This window comes from Diospyros lotus, chromosome 6, assembly GCF_014633365.1.
Source record: "Diospyros lotus cultivar Yz01 chromosome 6, ASM1463336v1, whole genome shotgun sequence".
Taxonomy (NCBI): Eukaryota; Viridiplantae; Streptophyta; class Magnoliopsida; order Ericales; family Ebenaceae; genus Diospyros; species Diospyros lotus.
Genome location: NC_068343.1, coordinates 36,958,565 through 36,984,026, shown reverse-complemented (window position 1 = coordinate 36,984,026; position 25,462 = coordinate 36,958,565). Strand labels below are relative to the sequence as shown.

Genomic DNA, 25,462 nt, shown 5'->3' with positions numbered 1-25,462 from the left:
TGAAGAATATATGATGAAGTTCTCAAGTAACGGGATTTCTTAAATATTCCTAGTCTTTAGATTAATCGAATGGGTACTCTGATTAGTTAATTATGAACTGGCACGATATTTACTACCTTAATTAGTATGAGATACTAACGGTTAGGGGTGGTGAGTCACATACCATATGACATGGGGATGTCTCTAGTAAACTCATGGGTGGTTGTTGGAGAACAATACACTGAATGTGACACTGATGATTGTGAATAATGATCTTATCATCGAGTTGTGATTGTGTATTGGTCTTTAAACTTGAAATGACATAGTTGCCTGTGTATTGGTGTGCGGGATTTGCTAATGCGCCAAATCATCGAATTGTGAGGTGGGGACATTCGTCTATGTGGTTTCTTATTACTGTTATATAAAGATAGGTGTTCAGGGATATGATATGTCACCCTTATCGTCACTGATGAGATGAATGTCCTTTGTGGTCTACTGTTAGTGTGATATAAAAGTTATTGGCCAAAGTAGTATGATTAATTAGGAAAGTGTTTCCTGAGGTGTCATCTAGTCATGTTGATAATATCGGACACATAGTTATTGAGTTTGAGAGTTTATCACACCATAACTCTCGCTCGGTCGGGACATTGAGTGACGGAAAGATTATAGTACATTGTAATTGTCAATTGAAATAGGCTCACTTGAAGTTAGAGTTCATTGCCTTCTATATTGTCCTAGACCGCTGCTAAGCGCTTCCTAGGACCTTTCAGATCATTACCAGAATATGAAGAGATTCTCGTGATGAGTCGAGGTGTTTCGGCCAGTGTCAAATGGATTTTGGTGTTATATGTTTGCTAGCAGACAGTGAATCTAAAAAGTCACACACCATATAGCATGGCATCTAGTATCGACACGGTGCACTTGTTGTTTCTCTGACATTGTTAATTGTTAATGATACATCATTAAGCGTTAATGACGCAATTCGTTAAAAGTTAAGGAACAGGTTACAATTGCTTCAAAAATAACATGAGAGTTGATTACCTTAGTACAAGCAGTCGACTGTTCGACAGTCTACTGGCTTGAGGATGGGAGTTGACTCCCAGTGTCACCTTAGCCAAGCTTAGTGCCTTACACATAGCATGAAATTGAAGCGGGAGGGTAGAAATCGGGAGGTAGAAAATCTGGGAGAATTAGAAGGTTTCAAGGGGCTTCTCTTGGCTATTTCTTCTTCCTCTGTCAGCTTTTGTTTTGCGTCCGTTTCTGTTAAGAAAATTAGAGGTGCAAAATTGTTACGCGCAAAAATTTTGAAAAGTTCGATGAGACACACGGGTGCTGATGAATCAACATCCTCAAACTAGCACGGGATGAGAACTGCGACATGGTACCATGTAGCTGACTAGGTATGGACAAACTAGACCGATCACAACTTGAGGTGGAATCAGTCTCAGTGTAGAAATAGTTTTTACACCTACTTGATATCGGACTACAAATATGTTATTTATTGTATTTCATAGGATGAAATATCGTGTTGTTTAAATACCCAATCTGTGTATGGTATGTGTATTTATGACTTTTGTTGTGCATGTTTGATGTGCAAAAATTTTTATATTTACCTACATCGCCATACCTATATTCTAACAATAATTTCACCCCCTCAAAGATGCAGAAGGTTAAAGTGGCTATCCTCCTAAGATACAACAAACTCTTCCAAATTACATTTGTACTCACTCACTTGGGAACACAAGAGCCAACAAAGAACAAGAGAACTAGCAGAGAAGGATAAAAGAAAGAGTTACTTTTCAACTATATAAAGTGGTTGGAAGGACCAGTATAAAGGCGGGTTGGAGGTTGAGGGATTTTAGGTAGTAAAAGGAAGATTGATTACAAAGAAAATAATAGTAAAATACTTGCTTCAAAGTCAGTTATTAGGCAATGGACTGATAGAAAGACCAAATAAGCTAAAGACTAGTTAAAAACGACCTCTGGCAAGATAAGGTCAAACATTAAAAAATAGCCCTTGTGTATATCTCGCACACCTGGGGGGGTGGGGGTGGGGGTGGGGGTGGGGATCTCCATTTTCCCTTGTGTTGGCCCAAGATCACGTGCATGAGTATAAAGCCCCTCACTAGCTTTTTACTAAGCCTATAAAGCCATAACCAATATAAAAACAAAAAGAAAGGTTTGTAAACTAACAATGTGCATTGGAAACGTTTGGAAACCATTAGAAATACCACTTATTTTTATAACACCTATTCCATTCGTGGCTTGTATGCTTATAGGTTTGTTTCCTTTGTTGTAATTGTTTGATTTTGCAATGTTTTTATAGGTAGAAGTCAAGAAACTTCCCACTAGGAATAGTAGGACCACTGATCAATTTAGGACTAAGAAGATTTTGTGCGGGGTGTAGCTAGCACCTAGTTTAACAGAAGAAGAAGAATAGTTCAAGATCAGGAGTTGCTTTGAGAAGTTGGTAGGATTGCAGTGCAGATGTAGTTGTTATGCACTTATAGAAGCAAGACTAGCCAGGCTAGGGGATTTGGAAGTGAAGAAGGTTGTGCCCAGGGCAAGGGAAGGAAGCAAAAAAGGTAACAAGCGTTATGAGGGTAGTTAGTGGATGGCAACATTGCTACTGTCTACCCCCAGCTTACTTGAGTAATGGTGGGGTTGGAGGAATGGGTATTGGGTGGGGCTGGTGTAATGCTCAGATTAATTGGTGAAACTCTTCACTTATGGGTAGAACTCATGATTCTACTTCTAGCAGACACAAAGGGAAAGGGATTCATGGTTGATTAATGGGTAATTAACTGCTTTGCATTGACAAGACAGGCTAGTGAATTTTGACACTAATAGTTTTACAATAATCCTGTGATTGATTGATGTTTCTATACGTCTATTTCTTTTTTCTTTTTTAATTTTCTGTCACTTTGATGTCATTAATTGAGGCTAAGGATTGAGACATCTGAAGTATAATTATTCTAATCCCAATCCATCATACTTTCTACTTTTATTTAACAAAATATATATTTTATTCTTTATATTTTTTTATTTAAACACTCAAATTTTTTATTATTTCAATTACACTTAAATTCTTAAATTTTTTATTATTTCAATTATATTTATGTTTAATTCATTATCCTTGATAAATTTGTCGATACATGCAATTGATTCAAAATTACATAATTTAAGAGTTTCAAGTGTATAAATGAAAAAAAAAAAAAAACATACAAATACATGAATTAAAATATGTATTAGGCCATTTTCATTTAGGGCAGCAAAACCGTTGGAACATCGTCATGGGTGGTTTTCATTGTGTGTGAGTAATGCCTGGATGCCAAGAGGGGATCAACTTTAAACAAACATTGCAAAGAGTAATGAAGTGAACAACTAATAAGAGAGATTTGCCTACCCACGATTAATGAAGCATTGCAAAATGTTAATTGAATCAAAAATAAACTGTTATGCTACCTACCTACCTACGTACAGTCTCCCAGATCACGCATTACATTTTCAGTGAACCAACCAACCATTTTTATTGATATAATAGTCCTGACAAAATTCAAGGACCAACTGACTGGTACCAGGATTGATAGTAGATATCCCTGTCAATCTCTCACCTATTGCATATGCCCAAGCCCTCCTTCCCTCCCTAATCAGTGGTAGCAAATAGCATCAATCATCACAAATTCTCTCATAAAATTTTAATTGTCCAATCATCTTCAATACCAACGTCGGGTTTACGGATGGTAACGACACTCGGGCTGCGTCGTCTTCCAAGGTAAAGCGGCCCAAGTTCAATCTCGACCTTCTGGTTTGCTGGCTCAATCAGTGCAGCTGCTTTTCGTTCAGCAGACCAGCCTAGCAGTATGATCCTCTCGATAACGCATTCTGAGGAAAATCTAAGCTTGCGCGGGGTAGAAGGAGGTGCCATGTTTGAAGATGTGAGCTTCCCCTTAGAGAACACAAATCGCCGATGTATGTAGGCTCCTTGTGCAAATTCAAAGCTCTTCCCATCGTCCACATAGAGTTCACCTTCAGCTTCTTGTGTGCTATTAAGAGCTATCACCTAAAAACACAGACAGATTCAAAAATAATACCAGCAATAATGTCAAAACAACTATAGACGGGCTTCCCATCCCATACGAGAAAGAAAATTAAGAATGAGACAACAAGATAACACTTTTCCAAAACTGAAGCCAGTCAATGATGCAATGCAGTGGATGACAAAATTCAATCGTAACAGGCAGAAAATCAAAGAAAAGTCACGAGCAATGAATAATGCACAAAAGTGTGTTTTCTTTCCTATTTCTTTGGGTGGTGGCACTGCCCCAACTGGAGCATAGGAAGGTCGTCTAGGGAAATAGTTGTCTTCAGAAACTGTAGAAAATACTACAATTAAGAATTACATGAAGAAATAAGGAAATCTGCTCCAAACTGCTTATGGTTTGTTTGTAAATTCACCATGGTCAGAATGAAAGCATCTCAAAAGATTTACAAGTGTAGAAGTTCTCCAAGAAAATCAAGACAAAAGGGCTATCATCCGAAAAATGGAAAATAAGCTGGTTCCCTTCAACCTTTTATTATTATTTCCTATACACAGCTCTTTGCATTTAGAAGGCCTGCCATTGCACTTTTGCCATGGCTCTGATACCATGTAAAAGTAGAAAGAAAAATGAAAACTGAGAGAAATCTAAAGAGAGAATAGAAACCTTGAATACTGAATTTTGATTACAAATGACAATGAGATTAGTGAATTTATATACTACTCAGCGGATTCTCTAGCAAACTAACTGTTACTAACAGCTGTCAATAACAAACAGAGCTGCTAACCACTGTCTGTTGAAACAGAAAAAACTAACTTGTCACCTAGGCTTCCACATAGAATAAACTGCCTACTACTAACAATAAACTACTACATCTTCTCTTTTCTTCCTCCCTTATTCGAACACAACAAGAACTATCCTTAACAGCTATGACACCTCTTGGTTAATGCGTTAAAGAACAAGAGTGAGCCTTCAGGGCCCTTAGGCCAAGGAAATGACATTGCCAAGTATGCAGCATGAACATGAATATAGGGTGCATCCAAAAGTGAAATGTGTTGAAACAAAGCTACCATCATGTTGTATTTTGAAAGTACGTAATAAATCTGAAAGCATGTATCAGATAACAGTATCCATATACCCAAAAATAAGTTCTGAGGCATGGCACAACACGACCCACACAGTTTCTTTGTGTTGGCCCAACATTGCCTGTTTGACATGTCTAACTTCGACCTCCCACTATAAATTCTAACAATGGCAAGAACCATCATTGAAAACTCGTGTCATGCACCTTTAATGGCATGAAACACACCCCAGAACACCATGCACGCGAGGAGGTATGCCACTCTAATCCAAACAACATGAGTTTAAATATCTTCCTTATGGCAGCCAGTGGCTAAAGACCACTCAAGAGTCATTCCCAACGCCACTTGTCCCCCCTTCTAATGAAAACTCAAACAGAAACAGGGAGCTCATAATATGCATCAGCTCAGCACCTAACATCACTTTGAAGTTTGTGTTGGCCCATTTCTACAATTGAAAAGTGATCTTCTGGCCATGCTTCCAAGCACCTATAAAGAAAACTCATTTGGTTGGGTCACTCCAAATCAACATATAAGTCCACCTTGCCAGTCTTGTTACACTTTTGCGTAATTAGGCAGCTACCAAGCTCACTAACTGCATTTTAGTGTCAACTGATTTTATTTTAGGTAACCTTACTTATCCAATTTTATTTCTCTCTCTCTCTATATATATATGTATTCTTTCATTGGGTTGGGTTACTATGTTGCACAAGTTGGTTTCACAATATCAACTCCGTGATGGAATATTCATTCATGATCATCTCATGAAACATTTCCAAATGAAGATTGTGTTGGAACTTTATCTCGCAATTCCCTCACTAGAGGGCTGTGTTAGTAAGGGCATCTGATGTGAATTTTGCCAAATTGTTCTCTCATATTTTGTTCTTTCAAGTTCTTTCATAATTTTGAGGTTTTATGCAATTAACCAGACCAATTTATGCTTCTTTTGCTTTTATTTTTGTTTTTCTTTTACTTTAGCTTTGAATTTTCTTGAGAACATAGGATGTTGATTGGTGATAAGTGTTTGTAATATTTTGCAATGAAGCTTTTGAGAATTATCGATTTTAAATTTTTAACTTCGATTTCCTTATTCGATGGCATTTAATATTTATATTATCATTATTGCATATTGAATGTATCTTCATGAATCATGATCAAACAGCAGGATTGTTTCAATATTTCATGTTTATGGGTGGTTAAATATGCTAAATAAAAATATAAAAATTTATTTTGTCAATATATTCCCACTGCATCTGTATCCTATTCTTTCAAAATCTCTGTATCTTGCACGTGTCCTTGTTAGTTTCCATTTCTGTGTCTGTTCTTGTTTCCACTAAAAATCATGACTACCAAAATTGTATGCCTGACCTGAAACAAGGGGAGCCAAATTCCAGAGAAACAGAACAAAATACCAGAATTCAGATTTCCAGGACAAGAATTAGATGTGGTTCTGAAACGAGAATATGAAAAATAAGTTGCATTTTGGATATATTCAATTGCATTTAGTGGTTTCGCACATGATTACAAGATTGACATGGCTCAAATGCATACCAGTGTGTAAGGATCATTTGTCATCTGACTTGAGCTTCGACGAAACCTGTCTTTTCTTGGTATGATGGTTCCAGACCTTTGAAAGACAGGAACACTCTCTTCTGAAATCTCCATCTTATGTGTTGTACCTCCCTTGTATGCAGTCCCAGAACCCAGGTAATACCATGATTGTCCACTGGGCAAGTATACTGAAACATGCTTTGCTCCCTGGTGTGGAAGTAATGAATTTATCACTCATTTTGTGAATCCTAAGATATATAGACAATGACAGAAGGGGGAAAAAAACTAATAAGAAGAACAACAAAACAATGAGACTTCAGAAATAATAATAAACAGAACCTTGGAAAAAATTCCTTGCACCAGAAGACCGCTTCCAACCATGAAAGCTTCATCATTACTGAAAGTGGCTTCATCAGCAGGGAACTCCATCCAGAGAGGGCGCATTACTGGAGCACCAGTTGTGTTTGCTTCTCTGAATAATGTGTAGAAATATGGGAGTAACATGTATCGCATGTGTATAGCTTCTTTCATAAGTTCTGTGTTTCGCTCTCTGTATTCAATAAAAGCATAAATTACTATCGATATACAGTAGCATACCGGCCAATAACATTGGAGAAGCTGCAATAATTTTTACTTATCATGAAACAAAACCCATAATCAATAACATTGGAGAGGATGTTATAATAGATGTACATCCATACAAGAAAAGATAAAATTGGAAATGAAGTTGTTAGCAATAAAGTCATGAGTGGCTCCTATTGAATATAAGATGTATGAAACATGGAGAAAATGGCTTAGTCATGTGAGAAGGAGGCCAATTGAGGCCTCTCTCAGGAGAGTTGATGGAATGGAACTAGTATTGATTAAAAGAGGTAGAGGACTGAGACTTTTAGGTATGATATGAGTTATATGGGTCTTACAGAAAATTGTTAAAAGGATAGTTCTAGTCTTTCTGTGTATGAGTAAAAGAGAGGAAGAAAAAAGAGAAGATGATATAGTTTGTTCTTATTAGCAGTAGATAGTTTTATTCTCAGTCCATGTGGCAGGTTAGATGGCAAGTTAGTTTTTATTCTGTTTGAACAGACAACAATTACCGGCTCTGTTTGTTACTGCCAGCTGTCAGTAACAGTTTGTTAGAGAACCAGTCGAGTAGTATACAAACTCAATTGGTCTCATTGTATTTGTTGTGTTCTGGATTAAGAATTGGAGAACTCAGTTCTTTCTCTTCAGTTTTCTCTCAAATTTTCTTTCCTTTCTTCGTTTACATGGTAATAGAGCCAAAGATTCACATCAATAGCAGGAAATCCATTCAACTACATCTCAGAATCTCCATTCAACTTCTCTTGTTTCTCAATCACAACTTGATTTTTCCTCAATTGCGATAGCTTTCAACTACATCCAATAAAATTGCAGATGGATAATTATCTCTTTTAGAAAGCTCAAATTCTTGCCACAATTCAAGCCTTTGACCTAGTTCAATTTACCACAAAATCAGAGAAACCTCATGCAAAGTATATCCGAGATCCAGATTCCAGTAATCCAAATGAACAGAAAGTGAAGGAAGAATATCATGCGTGATTCAAGTCAGATCAGTTACTCTTAGGCTAGTTATTTTCAGCAATCAGCAAAGAAGTGTTAGCAGAGGAGGTTCATTGTGAGTCCTCTTCTGAACTGTGGTATGTTCTTGAAAATCTATACTCACAACAAACCATAGCCAAGTCTTTTCAACTAAAGCAACAATTTAGATCAACTAAGAAAGGACCTATGTCAGTAAATAAGTATATCCTGAAGATTAAGACAATTGGGAATGCTCTCACTACTAGTGGTGAACCTATGCCTGATAAGGACTTAATTTTGGCTGTTATAAGTGGTTTAGGTTCAGATTCTCTCATCACGTATCAAACGAACAAGATAAATCTGGAAAAGGTTTAGTACTTGTTACTTTTGCATGAACAGAAACTGGGTGTGCAGAATTCGGTTAATTCATTTAATGGAAATATTTCAGACAATGTTGCTTCAAATTGGTCACACGAAATGGAAACAATAATAATACAAGAGGTGGTGGCTTCAACAACAGAGGTAGAGAAAGAGGTAGATCTGGTTCAAGAAAATTTTATTGTCAGCTATGTGGTAAACCAGGTCATTTTGCTGATAGATGTTTTGATCAATTTGATAGAAACTTTCAACGTCCAAGTTTTTCTGGTTTTCATAAATCTTCTATTTAGACAGATCAGAAAGTGAACTTAAGCAGCTAATAGTGGTTCTACTGAAGTGTCTTTACCTAGGACAAGTTCTGTTTGATATTCACACTATTCTGGCACACCTTAAGTTTTCTTTGCTTCTCCTGAAACCCTAAAGGACTAATCCTGGTTTGTTGATTCTGGCGCAAGAAATCACATCACCTCAAATCTCAACAATTTGATTCCTCATTCTTAGCATCAAGGCACCAAGAAAGTTGCAGTTGGAAATGGTAAGAAGTTACCTATTACACATGTTGGTCTTAGTCATTTACCTACAAAAACTAAATCATCTTCTATTCTTTCTTGAACTAATGTTTTAGATGTTCCAGCAATGACTTAAGAACCTAAAAAGTGTTTCTAAACTTACCAAAGAAAATAATGTTATTGCTGAGTTTCATGCTTAGAGTTTGATAAGGACAAGGAAACAGGAACTATGCTGCTGCTAGGGATAAGGTCAACCTAGGGATGGACTTTATCAACTTGCATCTGCTTCTTCTAGGAGTTCATCCTCAAATTCAAGTCCTGTTCCAGTTTCTCATTCCAGTTCAGCCTCATTTTCTACCACTGAAGACTCTCCTTTGTATTCACAATTGTATTCAGGCTTAAAGCCTTTTTCTATGCAGTTGTATTCTGGCTCAAAGCCTTGTGCTGCAAGTTCCTTCACTGCAAGTAGAATCCAAAATAAAACTGTATGTGATATTTGACATACAAAATCAAAAATTTTCCGTACTTCAGAAAATATTGAATAAAATGAATATTTCTTGTTCACATTTGTCTCTTTCTTTTTGTGATTCATGTAAGTTCGGCAAATTACATCAGCTACCTTTTAATGATTGTGAAATTAAAGCCAAACAACCTCTTGAACTTGTATATTCTGATCTTTGGGGACCGCACCTTATCTTCCTACTGATGGGTATAGATACTATATCATATTTATTGATGCCCATACTCGGTATACATGACTATACCCTTTGAAATTAAAATCCAAAGCCCTTGCTACTTTTATTAGGTTTCATAAGCTTGTTGAACTGCAGTATAACACCAAACTAAAATCCTTTCAGTCTGATAATGGTGGTGAATTTGAGGTGTTTCTTCCTTATTTTCAGCAACATGGCATTCTACCAAGGCTTTCTTGTCCTCATACTCACCAACAAAATTGTGTTCCAAAGAGAATAAATAGACACATTGCAGAAATGGGTCTAACTTGCTCCTGCCTGAATGCCCTTAAAATTTTGGGTAGAAGCGTTTCAAGCTGCAGTTTTTCTTATCAATCTATTACCTTCTTCGGCTTTAAAGTTTCTTCTCCTTTGGAGCTGCTTTATCACAAGCAACCAGATTATTCATCTCTTCAGCCTTTTGGTTTGCTTGTTTTCCTCACCTAGGACTCTATAACTACTGTAGAGATTTCGAGTAATATCAGCCATCAGCCAACTAATTATTCTGTTTCCTATTTTCTAACTTTCCTTTTCTGTAAAGTCAGCTTATTTCCTAGTTTGAGTAGAGAGAATAAATCTCTCTCCCTCACAGCTAGCTGTAGGTTTCCTAAAGTAGTGTAGATATAATTTTCTAATTGTAGTGTACATACTAGGAAACTAGTAAAGATGTATGATGTATATATATTTCGTTCACTATGATGAATTAAATCAGTTCTTCTCCCTAAAATTTCTGCAACTACCATAAATTTGATTTCCATTCCTCTAGATGTATTTCCTTATAAAGCTTTATTTTCACCTTCTCGTGTTTCTTCCAATTCTATCTCCAGTTTACCTATTTCCCATCTTCAGTCTTTTTCATCTCCTTATTCATCTGTACAACAGTCCCTTGGTACTTCTCCCTCTCAACAAGGTCCTTTTTCCTCTTCTCAGCAGCCACAGAGTACACTTCCTACTTCATCTCAACGCACATTACAACCTAACCCTAACCCTAAATCTAAATGTACCCATCCTATCCATCCTATGATCACTCAGTCAAAGAGCAAGCAACTCTTGTCTACTTCTGTTCTTCAACCCACAACTTCATCACCAATTGCCTTGGTGAATGAACTAGAACCTTGTTCAGTTAAAGCTGCTTTATCAGACCTGTCGTGTACCAAGAGTTTACCCAGGGTTTTGATAGGAAATTGGAAGAAATCGAGGGGGAATTAGACTGAAAGGGAGAGGGATGAAGCAAGAAATGAGGAAGGATTACAAACAGAACAGCGAGGGAAGATTAGAGAGAAATCAGAGGAATCAGGAGAGAGTTCAGAGGGAAACTGAGAGAGAAGGAAATGAGAGAATTCATTTATCAATTCAAACATGCCTTTGCATCCTCTAGTTGTGGCTTATATATAGCCTAACAGCCTCCCACATGCACCCATGTGTAGTACAAATGATAAGTATAATTGCCTATAGGTAAAGACAAATATCTATAATAAAAAAGGAAAGAAAATTACAATTGCTACCCTAGTAAACTCTTGGATCCTGACATTTCCCCCCGCCTTAAAACATTTCTTGTCCCCAAGAAATGCCAAACCTCCACAGCTTCTAATATGCTTTTTTCCTTCTCTTCCACAACATGGATGGAGAGTTTTGAAAAACCTCTATATGCATAACAGATTTGCAGTAGTTCTCATGTACACCTCGACTGGAACATAACTGAAATCAATCACTCTCAATTGGTCAAAGCGAGCAGCTGAACCCTGCAGACTGCTATTTCACCAACTTTCCCCATCACCCCTCATTTAATGTTGGTTGTTTGGAGTCTAGAGGGATTACTAATTGTGCCCATGACTTTAATAGTTCATCCATAGCTGCAGTTAATGTATTCCAGACAAACCAACGACCCTTCTCTATTGCAAAAATATCTGCAATAACTTGCAGATACAGCGATTGAGTAATGTAGATTTGCTTCAAATACCCAAACAAAAATTGTCTGAGAGCAGCAGAACTAGGAGTTGCTGCAACATCAATTCCAGTCATCACTCAATCCTTCATTATAGTAGACAAAAATCCTAATTGGTCATTTGGAATGAGAACAAACAAAGCAACAGGAGCTTTGTTCTCCACAGTAGAACTTTTGGCTCCTTTAGTTATTTCCCTTAGTTGAAACCTTGATAGAGATTTATTTGTTGAAGCCATACTTTCGGACATCACTAGAGCAGTGTTTTGCTTTATTGGCACAAAGTACCATAACCTTCCTTGAAAAAATTGAATTGTCCAATTCATGCAAGACCTTGTTTCCAACCGTAAAGCCTGCTTCAATTCTTCTCTGTAGTTGTCGTCCAATTACATGTTTTTCCCATACTTCCTTATAAAATCCACACACTAGCTAAGAGCCAATCTGACATTGTAGCTCACCAACTGGATTTTGAACAAATAAAACAGCAGAAAACTCTTCCTCCCAAACTGCTTCCTACTCACTATCGTACACTCAAGATTTATCTTCCACAATTTTCTCCTCCAATAGTGTCCCAGTGTCAACTGCCCTTTCCGTTCAAACATACTGATTGCATAGGAAGGAATGAGAAAGTTTCATAGGTTCCTCAATGGCTGAAACATGGCCTCCATCACGATCTTCATCCCCAACATGATTTATAGCTGGATTATCTAATGAAACAATATCCCTGCCTGGAATATCAGATGCATGAAAGCCATCTTCATAGTAGTTCTCATCTCCAATCTGATTTATAGCTAGCATATCAACCGAATCATCAACTTCATGCCATTGTAAAATGTGGTCTACACGAATCTCCTTATCCAATCTCCTTTTATCTTCGGAATCTTGAGTTACCATTGACAGGTTCACTTCAACTATAAATCAGAATCCTGCTGAAGGACTCCAACACCAACTTCCTTACTATTGATTGATTTTCCAGTCGGAACCTCCAGTTTCCATGCAGACCATTCAGCAACATCTTTTTCTTTTTGTTTGTCGGAATGTTCCTCTTCATGAACTTCTTTTTCAAAAGGATCAGATGGTTCCTTTGGATCTGCTGTCCTAACAACCTAATCGTTATAGTTTCCTTTTGGAAAGTGCATTTCATAGCCAATATCATCTCTGATAGTGCAGTCATCCTCCTTGTCAATACTGTTTAAATCAAAATACTTCTTTTGCTCAAAATCGAAGGTAAGCAATGAATCATTTTCTCAAAATCTTGACTTCTCCTTAGACTATTGCATTTTAAGGAACTCCTAAGACAGTAATCCTTTCTTAACCATGTCCTTCTTATTATCGTTTTCTGCCTTAGACATTCCAACATCCATTTCCGAAACAACAATTTTGTCTCCCTGGGTTGGACTCTGAGATTTGTCAATGGAGTTTTGATTCTGTGGACGAGTAAGGTAAGGATTCCCAACTGAAATAGGATCTAATCCAGTTCCTCGAGGAGAGTAAGGATTAATCGTAGGATCTGGTCGCTTCCCTATAATAATCGAATCCGAATATTCTCCGAAAAGCAAACAAGTAGGTAGTCTAACTTGATTATATCTAGCGAACATTATCGTGTACAGGATTCATCCAATTTCTAAATTCATCCCAAATTTCACACATGTGATTGATCTCCTCTTGCAACAGACCGACAGCACTGTCTAGCTTCTTATCCATCACCGATTCTACAGATCCAATATGGATCTGCCTCTCTGTTATCGTTGCCGTCACTTTCTGCCATTGAGATTCTCAACTTTTTCTTGATGTCATCCGCCATCATAATTCAAATCATTGGCATAATCACCGACCAAGGAACAATTCTGAATGATTCTACTGAGGAACGAACAGCTACTATTATATGCCGAAATTGAGAAGCCATCGTTGCGGACGCCTATGAACTCTCTTCCAAGTCGAACTTGATCCAGGCACAGGATAAATCGCACATTACAGTGACCTTGATCGGCCTTCAAGAGTCGCCTAGGGCTATCGAATCTCCTAACTTGCCTACTGCAATAATTCCCTATACTTGCTGGAATCACCGTCGAACTCGCCTAGCTTGCTCGCCCACAAAAGTCAGATAGAATTTCTAGCCAGTTGCTCTATTATAGTCACTGCAAGTCGCCTCTCTATAGGTCGCCCTGTATCAGCTTCACTAAGTCGTCGTTATCACCCATAGCGACCGTGGATCAGATGCTAAGAATTTTCAGACTCCAGCTGAGGATAACCTCGCTCTGTGACGCCTTCCAATTTGGATTGAGAGGTGATCGAAAACTGCTTGGCTCAGCTTCGTAGGATTCGCTTAAGGAATACACTTGTCTCCACAATCGAGGTCACCTTCACATGCCTTCACAATTTGGACCTTAATTACTGTTGACAAGCTTCCCGATTCTCAATCGAGACCACCTTTGTCGAAATCATTGGAACTGAATCTGCCTGAATTCAGTTCGCTCCACTTGAAACTCACACTACCTATAATTGATCGACTCAGTTGTTCGGTCAATTCTACAACTACTTTCGACAACGCCTACTGCAATTCAATCAGTTCCACAATCTATCAATGACTGTTGAATTTGTCGGACTCACCAGATTATTGCTCTATCAATTCCACTAATAATCGTTGAAATTCACCTGGATGTACGTTGCTGCCAAAATCACCTGAGTTATCTCCAATGATTATAGCCGACCTTGCTGCTAAGTGCTAAACGACTTTACAAAAATCACAGCCAAGGATTAATCGCTCTAATACCAAATTGTCGTGTACCTAGGGTTTTGATAGGAAATTGGAAGAAATTGAGGGGGAATTATACTAAAAGGGAAAGGGATGTAGCAAGAAATGGGGAAGGATTACAGATAGAACAAGGAAGGAAGTATAGAGAGAAATTAGAGAGATCAAGAGAGAGTTCAGAGGGAAATTGAGAGAGAATTCATGAGAGGGAAATGAGAGAATTCAGTTATCAATTCAAGCATGCCTTCCTGATGAGAATTGTGGAGGGCAGACTAACAATGATGCAATCGGACGAGTCAACCATGTCGGAATTGGATGATTGACAAGATTTGCACAGAAAAAAAGGAATGGTTGTTGATTGACTGGTTGATTGCAAGATTTGGGCACATGATTGATTGATTGATTGGTTAATTGATTGACAAGATTTGAGAGCATAAAAATGAATGAATGAATGATTGATTGATTGCCTGATTGATTGATTGAAAAGATCTAAGAGCATAAAAGGAATGATTGATTGATTTATTGGTTGACAAGATTTTAGTCTGCCCTCCATGATTCTCATCACTTCCTATCCTCTAGATGTGGCTTATATATAGCCTAACACCCTCCCATATGCACCCATGTGCAGTACAAACGATAAGTATAATTGTCTATAACTAAGGACAAATATCTATAACAAAAAAGGAAAGAAAATTACAATTACTGCCCTAGTAAACACTTAGGTCCTGACATGACCCTAGGTGGCTGAGGCTACGCAAGAAAAAAATTTAGCCTTACAAAATAATTGGAGCTTGTTCCACATCTTTCTGATATGAATCTGATTGGTTGTAAATGGGTATTTCACATCAAATATAACCTAGATGGTTTAGTTCTGAAGTACAAAGCTTAGTTGGTTGCTAAGGGTTTTCATCAAACACCTGGTATAGATTATTTTGATATATTTAATCCAGTGATTAAGGCTCTTACTATAAGAGTTCTTATCCATTTGGCAGCCATTTTTGGTTGGGATATACAACATATTGATATGATAATGATTTTCTTAATGGAGATTTAATGGAAGAAGTCTATATGTTACAACCTGAAGGTTTTGAAGATCCTCAATATCCTTCTTATGTGTGTAGGCTTAAGAAGTCAGTCCATGGTCTCAAACAAGCACCCAAAGCTTGGTGCTTGGTATACCAAACTTAAGACAGCTCAAACTCTGTTATCTCTTATGGCTGAGACTAGGGATAAGATTATTTGGAGGATTGAAATCTGGAGATAATGATTTCGAAGGAAAAGGAGGATATTCTCAAAGGATAAAACCTGCCTTGTCTTGTATGCTTTATCTTCTAAGGATAAGATCTGCCTTATCTGATATGCTTTATCTTTTAAAGTTTTGTTTCAAATTCTCTCCTATTTTTGTGGAGATGATGTAGATTATTTTCTGTATGTATTTCCTATTCGAGAGATCAAAAAACTGAACAAATTTCCACTTCAATGGAGTAAGCCATACCCTACTTGAGTCATCTGTTTCTAGGATACTCAAGAAAGGTGTTCTAATCAGCTATCTCTCTGTTTGTTCAAAAGCTTATCGTGATTCTACAAGATTATATCTCAATCAGTCCAAGTATAGCACTGATCTACTCATTAAAGTGGAATGGAGAATTGTAAACCTTGTCCTACACCTTTTACAGTTGGTGCTAAGATTACTGATGAAGTTGACCTTTTTCCTAATCCTTCCTTTATATAGAAAACTGATTGGTCCACTTCAATATTTGACCTATACTCAGCCAAACATTGCCTTTACAGTAAACAAGCGCAATCAATTTCTTGTGGCTTCAAAATAGCAACACTGGCAGGCCTGTAAAAGACACCTAAGATATCAAAAAGGCACACCTGGTTTGGGTCTTGTTTTCACTCCTCCATCTAATTTGACTATTGAGGTGTTCACAGATGCAAACCATGCTGGCTGTAAGGTCACTAGAAAATCTACAAGTGGGTTTTGTGTTTATTTGGGTAATAACATGCTTATTTGCATTTCTAAGAAGCAATCTGTAGTAGCCAGAGCGAGTTTCCAAGAGTATGATGTCGGCAAGCTGACATATGCCCTATACATGCTCACACATGCTTCTTAGTCAAGGATTCATTTTTTCTGGTTTGCTACTAGCAGAATGGTTGACTGTACTTCCATCCCTTTCCATTTTGTCCCTCATATGGGATATAATAAAGACCCTCCTCAAAACAAAATTGTAGTCTTGTTCGTTGTTTTGGCAGCAAAACAAAACTGCTAGTTAACTAAAGCTGCCCACAGGGTTAGCTAATAATTCCACTCCCTCCACCCAGCATGGCCAGAGCCCTAGCTTTGGTCGAGTCATTGTCAACATACCTACTCTGTTCCAATGCAACTTTCTTCTGGTTCCCCCCAAAACCCCTGGGACCTTCAAGTAATCATAAAGGCAACAGAAGCTGTTTTAGGTTTCTCATATGTATGACAAGTCTGTCTCAGATAACACAAAAGGAATTATCCTTCGAGGCAAGGAATATAATATTTATTTACCACCAGAAAACAGAATTACTCAACCTTTAAGAATTACATGCTGGGACATCTAAACCTTACAAAGAGGACATCCAAATTATCCCAACCTTACACACATGCTGAAGTCCCAAACAACCTTTAAGTAGAACCCTATAAGCAACATACAGAGAAGGCATCCAATGATTTACAATAGCTATAAGCACAATAATAACAGTATATGATGGAGAGGTTAATGGACCTTACCACAACTGTAGAAATTTAAAGACCTTTCCCTTTATTTCAAAAAGATAAAAAAGAAGAAAAATCAATTGCACTCAAAACATTAGAGGATGCATACCCAAATAACCATGGTTCTCGTCTTTTGGTGTCATGATGAGCATGACCTCTAAAGAAAGGATAGTAAGCACCTAGCTGATACCAACGGACTAACAATTCTGTCTCAGGATTGCCAAAGAACCCACCAACATCCGCACCTGAAGGAAATGTTTGCTGTGAATATCAGTGAGGAAAAGTAATGTAATCTTGACCAAATTAGAGGATGTTTTGTTACCAGAGAACGCTATTCCAGTAAGACCAAGAGTCAGAATCATAGGAACTGAAACCCTAAGGTGCTCCCACTCAGCCGTGTTATCTCCTGTCCAAACTGCTCCATGCCTTTGGGTTCCAGCAAAGAGTGCTCTGGACAGAACAAAAGGCCTGTCCTTCCCCTCCTCACGCTTGATAAGGCCATCACTAGTAGACATGTGAAAGTAATATCCATAAGCATTATGCAGTTCTCGGTGTTCAACACCTCCATAATGTAAAGCATCTCTGGGCATTGTCACCTGGTTTCAGAAATGTAATCAGTCAAACAACATTAGCACACATGAGACAGTAAATCAGAATCTAGTTCCCCACTGTCGAACTTTTATTCATCAAAACAGAATCTACTGACTGTAGAATCACAAAGCATGCTGAACCAATTATGGACAAGTCTTGTCTGTGCCCGCTTCAAGCCGGTATGCTTATACACACACACTTCAATGTCATATTTACCAATTACGGACAGCTAAGTAATTTGCAAATTTTTGGATGTGAGCTGTGCGTGGATGCATTTACATATCTTATAATTTAGATGCATAAAAAGAATGTGTTCAGGTACATAATATTTGTCTAATAGCTTTGTAGTTGTCTTATCATGTTGCACAGGTTGGTTCCATATCAATTATCTTTATTCATCACCATCTCATGGAACTTTTTCATTTGAAAATGGTGTTGGAACTTTATCTCACCATTCCCTCACTAAAAGGTTGTGTCAAGAAGGGCTTCCAGCATAAAATTTTGCCACATTGTGCTTTTGCATAGATTTGTATTGTCGATATGGCTTTTCAAAGCTTATTGACATTATGAATGAGATGCCACCGACCTTAACTTGGTTAGGATAAGGTGCAGTTGTTGATGAAGATGATAATTTGTTTATTAATTTTGTAGTTTCAGGCCTGCTAGATCAGGCAAAAACCAGACAGATGTAAATAACTGTCTAAAGTTCATTTTGTGCAGCTGAGCTTAAGAGAGTCAAGGATGTGTTCGCTTATTTTAATTACCCCCATTAATTGCTAAGCCTTTAGATTCCACAACTTGGACACTTCCCCCTAAAGTATCAAATCCAATTTTTCAAGTTGTTAACAGCATTTTTAAAAGCATGGATAGGTCTACCAGGTAAGCCTATGGCCAGTTTAATTCAGTGGTTTTGAGTTTTCAAAGTGAATAAATTGGAATTGACCAGAAAGGTGAGTAACTTTCACTATGGAATTTGCAATAAAAGTTTAACTTATACATACACTTAATGTTGGTTTCAACAATGTTAATCTAGAAATTCAGATATCTTGGAGATGTGAAACATGAACACAAACGAGGTAAAGTATGGGTTCAGATATTTTGGAGATCTGAAACATGAATGCAAACAAGGTACAGTATGTGTTCCAAAATGGGGCCAACTTTTATGGTTAAAATATTAGAGAAGTAATGAATGTAATCTATTTTCAAATTAATCTTGTAAAAGTAGAGGGCAAGCCTTGTTAGCAACAGCTTGGTTGCTCCTTTATGACTGAAGTTCATGGGTTCGAACTGTAAAAATGACCCATTTGCCAAAAAAAAGCTATGTATAAGACAACCCTCTCCTGACCATCACAAAGCGAGGAGCATCATTTACTGGGGATGCCCTTTTAATCTTGTAAAAGTACATCTCTAGGAGAAAGCAGCCAAATTTTTTGCATTATGTCTGCCAAAACTCCATTTCCCAAGATTTCAGTTCTCTATATTGATTTTTGTCCATCCTTAGGGAACTTATTCAGGGAATAAATAAGCAAAAACTCCAGCAGTGAAGGTCTCTTCTCCAAATTCAGCATTTAGCAATGCTAGGTTTGAAAACAAACTGGCCACAGTTTTTTTATATATTAAACTCCCACCTTGTACAATATACAATAATCTAGAGATATATAAAGGAATAGAATACCATTAAAATATTTTATATAACAATTAAAATTAGACTAGTTAAAACCATGAAAATTAACCAGTAGATTGAAATCAAGCACATTTGTAGAAATTGTGTCTCATAGCAACATAACAAACGTATTTACAATCCCAAAATCTCTTTTAACGCTGGAGAATCAAACAATTTCAAGGTTATTTAGTTTAGAGTATCTATTGTTTCTGTATTGTTTTGTCCTAATCTCTAATCTAGGTCAATCAATGAGCATTACCATCATCTAAGCTTCCACAACCACTTGAAAAGAGAAGCCTGTGGTATCTCCTCAAGTTGTACCATTCGAAGGAGGATTTCAGAATTCAAAACTCCAAAGTGATTTTATTTGCCCCCATGATGAAACAACTACAGAACAAGACCTCAATCCAGCCCCTCAATTCATTACCAGGAAGGCTGGTTTTTGTTTTTAGTTTATGAAAAATTGATCCCAGTAGGACATTTTATAGAACAATTTCAGTTGGTTTCACTAGTTTAAAAATCAAATATCTAACACACTAGGTAACACAACATATCGCTTAGCCATAGGTATAAAAGTAAAATCAAGGCTATTCTTTTATGTTGCTTTGCTTCACTAGGTCACTCTTCAATGGGCTTTGATTCTCTTTCATACTTGGTGAAGCTCCAGCTCCAGCTCTGCCTTACCAATTGTCTTAGCTAGCCTACCACAATGTCACAACCCCGAGGATATAATGGTAATTATGTATGTATTTCTTTCCTCTTGTACTTTGCTGCTTTCCCTGTTTGTACCTTTCAGTTGTTCTAATAACTGAGAGCCCGGAAAGCCTACAAATAGGCTAAAACCTAAGGATTGGATAGTTATTGAATGATAACACATTGTTCTCTCTCAAATTCTCTCTCTTTCTTGGTTCTCCCTGATCTATCTCTGTTTTCTCTGAATTCTCCCTCTGTTCTTCTGATTTCTGCCTCTGTTCTTTCTCCCTCTGTTTCTTTCTTCTTGTACTTTGCTGCTTTACTCTGTCTAACGGACTGTTAAGGTACCATGGCAGGCTGGTAACTGGAGGATGTGACCTGCTCAAGGGCAAGATTTTGCAGTCCTTGCATGGATGCCCCTTGGGAGGGCATTCGGGAATGCAAAACACCTACCACAAGGTAAAACAACTCTTCTATTGGCCTCAGTTAAAGAAGTTTGTAATGGAGTTTGTTATGGGTTGTGATGTGTGCAAGAGTTTCAAGCATGAAACAGTTGCAGCCCCAGGCTTACCACAGCCCTTGGCCACTCCTATGCAAGCATGGACCAATGTATGCATGGATTCTGTGGAAGGGTTACCCAAATCTAAAGGTAAGGACTGTATCTTGGTGGTAGTGGACCTCTTTACAAAGTTTTCCCACTTCCTAAGTCTCTCTAACCCCTTTACGGCATAAAAAGTGGCCCAAAGCTTCTTGGACCAGGTGGTGAAGCAACATGGAACCCCACAATCTATAATATTTGACCGGGACAAGGTATTCATAGTCTGCTATGGCGAGAGCTGTTGAAATCCCTGGGGACGAAGCTACACATTTCCACTGCCTATCATCCCGAGACAGATGGTTAGACAGAAAGGGTTAACCAATGCCTAGAGACCTACCTCTGCTGCCTTTGTTTCCTAAAGCCCAAAGGTTGGCACAAATGGCTCTCCTTGGCTCAGTGGTGGTAAAATTGCTGCCACCAAAGCTCCATTAAGATGTCACCATTTGAGGCGTTGTACGGATACAAACCTCCCCTCCTACCTTCCATCATAGAGCCCACTACAATATCAGCAGTGGACACCTAGCTACAACAAAGGCAGCAGGTTTTACAGTTGCTGAACAAGGAGCTGGCAAATGCTCAAAACAGAATGAAGCAGTTTGCTAATAGGCGGAGGAGTGAAAGGAAGTTTGAAGTCGGAGATGAAACCTATCTAAAGTTAAAACACTCATCAAAGGGCCCTATCTCAAGGACATTTCTAAATTGAGCCCAAAATTCTATGGACCCTTCCCTATTATCGCAAAATTTGGAAACATCACCTACCAACTCCAACTATCTGTTGATTCCCAAATTCACCCATTATTCCATGTGTCATTGCTCAAGAAGTCAGTGGGAGCACAACAGGTCAGCCCATCCTTACCCCCCTTGGCTAAAGACACCTGCCCCTACTACGGAACCAATGGCTATTTTGGACAAGAGGATCATCTACAAACAGGGAGTTCCCTTGACTCTGCTGGGGAAATGGTCTCACCTCCACTTGGATAACAACACCTAGGAGTACCTACCCAACCTACTCAAACAGTTTCCTCAAGTTGCCCACCTTCTCTATATTTTTTGAGGACTAGAAATTTCTTTATTGGGGGGCGCGGGGGGGGGGGGGGGGGGTGGAAGGGTTGTACGTTGTATTGGCAGTTGCAAACAGATTGTTCTAGACAGTAGCCTTAGTCGTTGTACTTAGATGGCTGCTACATTCAGTTGTACTCCTTTGAATTTGGGAGCCTTGTTGGCGCCAATACGTATTGCTGCGATCAGCATATAATAAATTGATCCAGCCTAAATTCAGATCATCAAAGAACATTAGACATAAACTCTGCTTTCCCGCTCAAACTCTCTTCTCTCTCTCTCTCTCTCGATCTTTCTCTCTTTCGCTCCCCCTGAATTACTCCCAATTCTCCCTAATTTCCTGCCCCGTTTCTCACCAATTGGTTGAGAATTCTCTGTCAGATTCAAGGCTCTGACATACATTGACCAAAAGGGGAAAAAAATTAGAAGCAAAATTAGGACGCTCAAAAGTAAGGTTTTTGAAGCACACTTTTTACGCTTCAAAGCTTAGGCAAAAGTGCAACTTAGACCCTAAAGTCGTTGAACTTCACACACAAAAAGCCCTAAGCGCAATGTGCTTTGCACTTAAAGCATGCTTTTTAAACACTGGGCAAACCTAGTCTATAACTAGATGAAAACATCCAATAAGCTTAAAAGAACAAAAACAGTAAAGCTTTAATCCAAACTATGTGCATTGGCTACATAAATTCTAATCAAACCTAAGAGTTCACTATCAAGTTTTCCTTAGTTTTCCTCTACCTCTTTTGCTAAAGACTTGTTTCATTCTATCTGTCGACAATGAAGGATTAGATCTTGTCCTTATTCTCAGACAAGATCAAATCAGTGTTGATTGGCTCTAGTTTCCTAAACAGAGAATGTATCTTCTAGATATGGATGATTTCTGTATATTTCTGTTATTAACTGTATCTTTCCATTAGTTATTGTATCCTAAAGATTGTATAAGTTTCCAAAACCATATTTGGAAGCTTTCTTATTTTTAGTGTCTTAGAAACTTCCTAATTGAGTGAGGAAGTTTGTACTTTGTATATAAGCTGATCTACCCGTAAAGGAGGAATAAGATTGAAAACCTTCTTTCCACGTTTTTCTTAACACCATCCACACATCATGAGATCCTCTATGTCTTCTTCAAATGTGACCAAACTATCTTAATTATGTCTCGACATCTTATCTTCAATTGGAGCTAATTTGACCTGATTATGAATAAACTCATTTTTAATTCATCTTTTCTTTTATGTACTGAATATTAGCCCTATATAAGTATTTTATGTGTACAAGATTATTGAAAATGAAGGCCTTTGTTCTTCAAATCACATGCAATATTAGATACTTGCATTACACCAACCTTATACAAATACAATAAGAATACAGGAACAGATTAAGTGTCAAGTTAATTGACATACCTCAGGACCATTAAAAACAGAAGGTTCATTCATGTCATTCCAAATGTACAAGTAAGGAGTTGAACCAACATAATTCTGATACGAGAATTTCTCAGCCCACCATGACCTGATCTCTGGGTTTAACATATCTGGATAGGATGAGGAACCAGGCCAGCACCACCCATCATAATCTTTGCCAGTTGCATCCTTAACATAATAACCCTTTTGGGTGGCCTCCTTGTGCAAGGGATGGGACTCATCCCTCTTAATATGAGGGTCCACAATAGTGACCATGCGCCTACCCTTTGCAGCCAACTTCTTCTGCATTTCTTCTGGGTTAGGAAAGAGCACACTATCCCATGTGAAATATTTCTTTCCATCTGTGTGCTCAATATCAAGCCACAAAACATCATAGGGAATATCATATTCATCAAATTTTGAATCAACATGCTGAACATCCTCCTCATCCCTGTAGTTCCACCTACATTGGTGATAAGCTGTTGCAAAAAACTGTGGCATTGCCGGAGTTCCTGTCACACTAGTATACTGCCGAACAAGATCCTTTGGCCCAGGACCCACGAAAAAGAATGCGTCAACAATGCCAGCCTCAGTCATCCACATAGTATCAATCCGGTGTTGATCTGAGGGCAGTGCAATAGAGGACTCGGCATTCCAACCAGAGCCAAGAACATCAATCTGCATTTCAGCAGCATTCAACCAGAAAAACCCTGAAGTTCCCCTAGCTTTACCGTGTGAAATCATGAAAGGAATGGAGCCATAAATTCCAAATGGTGAATCATGTACATACTCGAAGACATCTAAATTGAATAGCCTATATGGTTCAGATTCTTCAACGCCAGGGCCCCTGGTTGGCTTGAGAGAAAGACTGGTGGCATGTTCGGGAATTCCATAAACAAAATCAGCCCCATAAAATGACACATCAAAGCTAATCGATTGGGGGCCATAGATCCTCGTATCAGTGTGGCCTCTAAACCTCTCCTCCCAATCTTCCTCTTCATTTTTGACCCTCAGCTGCTCAAAATCGAACAGTCCATGTGAATTCAACGAGATCACACGCTTTCCCCCCTCCCCTCGAACGTAGACCTCGAAGGGATCATGCCGAAGAACTGCCTCATATCCGTCGGACAAGTACACAACGGAGGAAAGACCCGGACCGCCATCAATGACCTCCTCGGAGAGCCGCTGCAGCCAGATCTTCCTGCTCTCTTCAAACTCGGGAACAATCACATCGGGGACTTGAAAGCGTTTTTTGGGCGGATCAAGAGCCTGGTCTTCGTCGATCTTGAGGCGCAATACGCCATCTTGGTAGGCAGAGAGAGTGAGAATCAAAGGGTTGGGTGGTGATGGGTCTTGGCGGGGATCGACAAGCTTGGCGGTAAGATCGCCGTCAGCGACGGAGACATGGGTGGCGACGAGAGAGCAAGAACCGGGTTTGCGGGATCGAGCGCGCTTGCAGAATGGGGTTTGGTTGCAGTTCCTGAACTCGTCCCTTTTCCAGGACGACACTGAGCTCAGCTGAGTGGTCAACAACAGGGCGACCAGATACAGGTACAGAGACAGAAGAAGACAATGATCGACACTTGTCCTCATTGTTGCATACTCGGAACTATTAATTAATCAGTCAATCTAACGAGGAGCTTTTTGCGTCAAGAACCCTAGGAAGGGAGGGGACAAAGGAAGAAGAAGTAATTAAGTTACAAGGAAAGAACGATGATTGATGATGGTATGGTCGATCGGCTACGAAGACCAGTCCCTGCCTTTGCCTCTGCCTGATAGGTCAGACGGCTGCACCCCACTACTGCCCTTCCCCTCCAATCCAGTCCGGTATGATTCTCTTCTCCCAGGATCCACGCGATACACTAAAGGTGCGCTGCAATTGGTGTTCCAAACTTAACATTTTGTGTTGTAGTTTAATTAAAGAAATTATAATTTATAATTTTTTAGATTATAGTTTCTAAAATTTAGAATAAATTGTAAACTTATTTACTACAACTTCTTAGAAGTTGTAATTAAGTAGTTATGGTATTTGATACCATAAATTGTAAAATAATTTATTTTTGTATAATTGTCCATAATACCGTTCGTAGTTATAGAATGATAATTTAAAAATTAATTAGTATATATGTATAAGATTCAAGTGTTATAAAAAAATTAATTAAAGTATAGAGAGAGAGGAAGATGACGAGAGAGGAAG

General features: G+C 38.4%; 1 protein-coding gene across 1 annotated transcript; it reads right to left on the bottom strand.

The window, feature by feature from the left end:
• Positions 1-3,374: 3,374 nt before the first annotated feature.
• LOC127803939 (probable glucan 1,3-alpha-glucosidase) lies at positions 3,375-25,128 on the bottom strand. Its single transcript, XM_052340590.1, has 6 exons — positions 23,269-25,128; positions 17,587-17,860; positions 17,374-17,509; positions 6,989-7,199; positions 6,650-6,856; positions 3,375-4,042 (listed from the first exon to the last, which is right to left on the bottom strand). The coding sequence occupies exons 1-6, from the start codon at positions 24,856-24,858 to the stop codon at positions 3,668-3,670; spliced, it is 2,793 nt and encodes a 930-aa protein (XP_052196550.1). The 5' UTR covers positions 24,859-25,128; the 3' UTR covers positions 3,375-3,667.
• Between the last annotated feature and the right edge of the window lie 334 nt (positions 25,129-25,462).